Below are 6,549 nucleotides of genomic sequence, written 5' to 3' on the forward strand. Positions count from 1 at the left end.
CCCAGGACCCACGGGCCCCCCAGCAGCTCTGAGAAGAGGGACCCCCATAACCCCAAAGGAAGGACACTGGAAAGAGGGAAGCCCTGGGAGAGTGTTTTTGGACTCCTTGATTTTTGGAGCATTTTATGGACACCAGACATGTGGTGACTTCTGGAGATGGACTTGAACAGCAGGACCTTCAAAGCCAATGCACTCACAGAATGTCTTTCCCACACCAGGAATTCCCAGTGCCAGACTTTGGCTGGGTAGAGGAGGAGAAGGCTTTGAGGAAGAGGAGGATTCCTGCGGATCCCCAGGCAGGTGAGGAGGAAGTCAGTGCCCCTTTTCCCCTCTCTCCTGCTCCATCTCCCAGCCCAGCCTGGCCCCGGCTGCAGGACAACCCCGCTGCCGACGCCGTCCTGCCGGGGATACACTGGGGGGATCTCCTTGCCCTTCCCTCTGGCACGGAGGCAAATCCCATCCTGTCCTTGTCCTTCCTCCCCCAGACAAGGAGGCCAGGGAGGACAAATCCCCTCAGCAGAACCTCGTGGAAGAGGCTGTTTTGAGCGGCTCCATGGCACAGGAATGCAACGGGGAGGAAAAGGTGCTGAGATCCCGCCCGAGGAGGGGCTCCAAACGCATGCCAGGGTGCTCCGAGGAGGAAGGACCCACCCTGTGTCAGGAAGGCAGCCAGAGATGTGGCCAGAGCTCTGAGCTGGTGGTGCATGAACAGCTTCACAATGGCAAGAAGCTGCACCAGTGCTCGGAATGTGGGAAGAGTTTCTGTGCAAAGTCCAGCCTGGTCCGGCACCAGAAGATCCACACTGGGGAACGGTGCTACGAGTGTGGGAAATGTGGGAAGGGCTTCAGAGACACTTCTAACCTGATGATCCACCTGAGAGTCCACACTGGGGAACGGCCCTATGAGTGTGGGGAGTGTGGGAAGAGCTTCACTCGGAGCTCTAAATTGATTGTCCACCAGAGGATCCACACTGGGGAACGGCCCTATGAGTGTGGGGAGTGTGGGAAGTGCTTCACTACGAGCTCCAACCTGATTGTCCACCAGAGGATCCACACTGGGGAACGGCCCTATGAGTGTGGGGAGTGTGGTAAGTGCTTCACTACGAGCTCCAACCTGATTGTCCACCTGAGACTCCACACTGGGGAACGGCCCTATGAGTGTGGGGAATGTGGGAAGAGCTTCACTGAGAACTCCACTTTATACAAGCACAGGAGGATCCACAGTGTTGAACGGCCCTAGAAATGTGGAGAATGTGGGAAAGGCTTCATGAAGAGCTCCCACCTCAAACACCACCAGATGCTGTGCACTGGAATCTGACCCTGTGTGTTGGGAGAGCGGGAACAGCTTCTGTGACAGCTCTGGCCTGATCATGCAGCAGGCAGTGCACACTGGGGAATGCCTCTACACGTGCTCAGAATGTGGGAAGAGCTTCATCCAGCACTCCAAGCTGTTTGTCCACCGGCAGATGCACAGCGGAGAGAGGCCCTAACAGTGTCTTGAGTGTGGGAAGAGCTTGTCCCAGAGCTGTGCCGTGACCCAAGAGCAGTGGAGGCAGCAGGAAGGGAAGCCCTACAAGTGCCCCGCGTGCGGGAAGAGCTTTGTGCGCTGCTCCAACTCCATCCCCCGTTGGAGGAGCCCATTGGATGATCCCCAGTGAGCTGGGTTGGGCAGAGCCTTGGAGATCCACGGTCCTGGTGATCCATGGTGGGAAGAGAGCTGGCTGGTGGTCTCCACATCTTCCTGGCCCCCTGTGGGCACCTGGATGCAAAAGGAGCTCAAGGGGACGTGGCCATGGATGGTGACATGGACATGGATGGAGACATGAGGGTGACATGGACACGGGTGGGGACATGGAAGGCCAAGATTGGGGGCATGGTGGGGATACGGGCATGGGTGGGGACATCAGGGCACACGGACGTGGGCTGAACTTCCAGGGAATGTGGGGCACGGTGGGTTTGAGTGAACTCAGGGCTCTTGGGAGGGCCGTGGGGTGCTGTGTCATGAAACTGAAATTCCAGATCATCCCAGCGTGTGCCGTGGATCCCAGAGGGGAATTCCCAAGGCTCCCAGGGTGCCGGTTCTGCCCTGCTGCCCAGGGGAGCTGTGCCCAAGGGGCAGGTGACAAGGTCCTGAAGCTGTGTAGGCTGACAAAGCAGACAGCAAAGGTTGGTTTGCTGGACATTTTCCAGCCCATTGCCAGCTCCAAGCAGAGGGAAGAAGAAAAGGAAAGTGAGTCCCTGACAGAATCCCAGAACCATTGCAGTGGGAAGGGCCCCTGGCCGTGGGCTGCAGTGCCAGGAGGGAGAGACGCCTCTACCCCAGTGAGGTGCACATGAGACCATAGCAGCAGCACCTATGGATTTATTTAAGATTTATTTTATTGAAGGTTCTAAACAATCTTGTAGTAGTTGGATTTCACTGTAATTTATTTACTTTAATTATAAAATTATAATTGCTTGTAAATAGTTATGGTAAGTTTTTAACCGCTTTAACGTAGGATAAAATTTGTAAACGCTTTGAGCAGTGTAAAAGGGGAAGAGAGGCTTTCACAAGATGTAATTGGGCTTGGAAAAGATGAATTTTAAGATATGATTATTATTGCAATGTATATGTCCAAGATAGCATAAATGGAGAGCAGAAGAGCATAAAAGGAGAAATAGCAAAACCCCTTAAAGTGGCATCTGAAGACCACCCTAGACCTGCGACGTGTTCAACTCTTGAAGTGTGCAAGGTTGCAGAAAATCTGAATTAAGATTGTGGTCAACAAGCTTAAACTAAATCTGCTCAATCACTTGAGGAAATAATACATCTGCAACGGTATAAAAGACTGCAGACTGAAGCAGTGGGTGTGTACTGGCTTTGCCAGGCCCCTGTATATTTTGCTTTCTGTTTTATCCCTTATTATCCTTCATTAAATCTCTTAAAAATTTTCAGTGGAGTGTGCTTCATTTTTAACACTGTACAAGGAATGTGAGGTAGAGAATTAAGAAAAGAAGTGTCAGAGAGGAAAAGAAACAGGAAATTCCTCTGGCTCAGGCTCCGCAGCTGCCGGGCAGAGCCGCAGCACCCAGTGCTCCCCACTTCCACCTGTTAAAAATGACATTATTTTATAAAAATAACATTGGGTTCTGCATTTATGTATTAGCATGGTATTATTATCACACATTTTTAAATATGGTACAAATTATACCTCTTTTTATTCCCTTGTTGATATAAAATAAAATATGATGTGATATGATATATAACATAATAGAATTTAATATCATATATAACATAATATAATGTAATGTAATATAACATATATCATCATATCATATATATCATATCACATCATATGGTATAAATGCCAATTACTTTGCTAATTGAAATATAATTTGATTTATTAAAAAAGTCAAATTACAGAATTTCAGTAAAACCAACAAGCGGAGTTACGGTGATGATAACCCGGGATCGTCAAAGGGTGAACGGAAAGCAGCCTCTGTCGCACTGCAGTCCCCCAGTGTTCACCAATTGGCCCTGCCTGGGGTCCCGGTTTTATAGACTTTATTTTGCCCTGGCATAAGATTTCCCCACAGTTCTTTGTTTCCCTGGAATAGTTATTCAAATTTATCGGAGTCACTGGTCTGCTGAATGGGGTCTCCTATGGGAGGGAGAAGTGTCAATTTGGGTCCTCCCGTGAGGGAATGGGAGCTGAAATTTTGAATGGACAGATGTTCTCCTCCAGTGATCAGCGAGATGGTGGAGCTCTGATGACTCTGCTGCCTCTGGAGGAAGAACTGATTGCTTATTTTAATGTTCCTCCTTTCTGATGCCAATGACGGTGCCCCAGGTTCCCAACATTTCATTGTCTCCTCCTAAAAGGTGATTTCTGGGTGTTGCCTGCCTTGGAATTCATCAATTCCGTGGCTGGCTGGAACTAAGGTTACATTTTATGTGACATATTTACAGTTTGTGTTTATGATTTAACATACTATAATCCATAATATCCATTCCACCGGGCAGCAACTGACAGAACAAGGGGACACAGTCTCAAGCTACGTCAGGGAAGGTACAGGTTAGATATTAGGAAAAAATTTTTCACTGAAAGAATAATAAAGCACTGGAATTTTCTTCCCAGGGAGGTGGTGGTGTCACCATCTCTGGATGTGTTTAAAAAAAGACTGGACATGGCACTTAGTGCTATAGTCTAGTTGAGGTGTTAAGGCATAGGTTGGACTTGATGATCTTAGAGGTCTCTTCCAACCTCGTTATTCTGTGATTCTGTGATTCTGTGATTCTGCGATAAGAACACGAATTAACACACCATATTGACCACAGGGAATATTATCCTGATTTTGTGACTTCAGAGAAAGTGGATTTGCAGGTATGGGAGTGATTTGCCAAAGCAACTTCAGGCAGGACTGGGAGCTGAAATACTAAAATCCCCAAATTCTGCTGTCCTGGAGGCAACCTGGGCTCTGCCTGGGGGATCCCTGGATCCCTCCTGCACTGAACACACACCTGGATGTGCTTATTGCCTCTTATGTGTCATTGTCACACTAATTTTTCCAAGTTTTGCCTCTTCCTGCCCCCTGGCTTGGTGCAGGGTGGGGTCACAGGTGTGCAGACTCTGGTCAAACACCTTTCCCAGCTGCTGGCTCACCTGTCTCTGGTTTTCTCTGCAGACCTACCAGGGCACAGCACAGATCCAGTGAGTGATCATTGCCCGTGAGCACCTGGGCAGGTACAAGGCCTGAGGGATGCACCAGCTCCAGGCCTGCTATTCCAGGGAAAGGGATTGTGCTGCATTTCTCCATCAGAAGAACATGGGAAAACCCCTTTTCCATCCAACTCCTGTTCTTGTGCCTGACCCAGCACAGGCTCTGGGACCCCATCCATGCCCTGAGCTCATCCCACTGACTGATCATCCCAAACATCCCTAAACCCCACAGGGATCTTAGCGCTCCTTCCAAATCTCCCTTTGGCTTTCAGCAGCAAAGGAGACAAAACCCTTCCCCAGCAAACCTGGATGAGCAAACCTGATGGTCGGATTTGGGCTGTTTCCATGTTTTTAATGGCACTGATCCACTCGCTTTGATTATTCCTGGGGCTTAGGTGATGGCAACTGAATCAGCCTCAGGGAACTTAAAAACCCCTGACTTTTCCTCCTGTGGAAGGGCCCAGCTGGCTGTGGCACTTAGGCTCCAGGGCCCCAGTTCCCAAGATCCACAGGAAACACTGTAGGTTTGGAGCCTTCAAACAGCCAGATCGCAAGAAAAACTAAAGTGAATCCTTATTTCTCATGCCTTGAGCCAGAATTCCACCGTGGTAATGACGGTGTGTGAGGGAGGCTACGTGTGAAAAACGTGAGATGATTAATTCATGTTCTTATGATAAACTGGAAAATTATAAAGCTGTATAAATTTATATCAGGTAAAAGTCTATGTTTCAGGAGGTTTCTGCAGCAGATGGTGAAACTGACCACCCTGAAAATCAGGCGTCTCCATTCAGAAGGGAACAAAAGACTTTGCAGCCTTCTCAAGTATTGGGAGGGGACCTGTTGAGATGAGCCGGTATCAGCAACTCACACCTCGGGAGCCACTTTCACAGACCATCAAGCAATATCACCCATATCTCGAACATTCATCAACTATAAGGATCCATAAAAACTGAATATTAACACATGGACTTGGGAGGGGAGCTCTTTTTCAATCCGACCGGAGACGAATTTGGGTTTGAATAACTAACCAAGAAACAAAGGGAAGTATGGGGAAATATTGCCAGAGGCAGAATAAAGAGTATAAAAACCGAGCCTCGAACATGGCAAATTTGTGAACCCAGCTAGAGACACCGGCTGCCAGGTCCTGTGTCTCTGGGGTCACCCCTGGCTCAACTTTTCCCGGGAGAACTTCTGTCAAGTAAGTTTCCCTGTTTGTGGGGTTCGTATTGTGTGTGGGTGATAGCTAGGGACAGGCGCTCGGAAGATCACGTGATGTCACGGGAAGATAAGGACCCTCCCCCCGTCCCTTCGGTGGTGGCCCCTCCTAGCCCCATTAGCTTCCCACCAACCACTGACCTTTAGATCCTTTGCCCTCCCACTGACATAGTAGAAGACCCTTTAGACTATTTAACCCCATGTGTAATACAATAAACCGCCATTTGCCGTCCACCACATTGGTGTAAGCGTTGTGAATGGACCGAGTAGCTCGAGGACGTCGAGCTGCCGTGCTGACTCTTTGAAACCAGGTCGCCATTGCCTCATATCGAAGGCAACATTCTGGTGCCGAAAGCCCGGGAACAAGAAAAACGCTCGGGAGTCGGGATTTTTCGCCTGGACAGGAGCAGCGGCCGGGGCAGGCCAAAGGAACTGACCCTCGGCGGGGGAGACGTCCCCGGACCAGCGAGACTCATGGAGGCAATCGCGAAGGTCGTAAGTGTAATTCACAGACAGTGGGAGATTGAGTGCAAGCCCAGAGATTTACAACTTGCTTTGGCAAGATTACTGGAGCTTGGGGTGATAGAGCGCCCAGTAGAAATCCTCCATTCGGAGGTATGGGGGAGGTGTACAC

The 6,549-nt window shown here is 49.4% G+C and overlaps 1 protein-coding gene across 1 annotated transcript; it reads left to right on the plus strand.

Annotated features, from left to right (window-relative positions):
- The first annotated feature begins 488 nt into the window (after positions 1–488).
- Positions 489–3,152, plus strand: LOC134562099 (zinc finger protein 586-like). Its single transcript, XM_063419556.1, has one exon. The coding sequence runs from the start codon at positions 554–556 to the stop codon at positions 1,238–1,240; it is 687 nt and encodes a 228-aa protein (XP_063275626.1). The 5' UTR covers positions 489–553; the 3' UTR covers positions 1,241–3,152.
- The last annotated feature ends 3,397 nt before the right edge of the window (positions 3,153–6,549 follow it).

Source organism: Prinia subflava, chromosome 26 (assembly GCF_021018805.1).
Source record: "Prinia subflava isolate CZ2003 ecotype Zambia chromosome 26, Cam_Psub_1.2, whole genome shotgun sequence".
In the NCBI taxonomy this organism is placed as follows: domain Eukaryota; kingdom Metazoa; phylum Chordata; class Aves; order Passeriformes; family Cisticolidae; genus Prinia; species Prinia subflava.

What these genes read in the sequence shown, in the direction of transcription:
- LOC134562099 (XM_063419556.1), top strand. Translation starts at nt 554, where the DNA reads ATGGCACAGGAATGCAACGGGGAGGAAAAGGTGCTGAGATCCCGCCCG.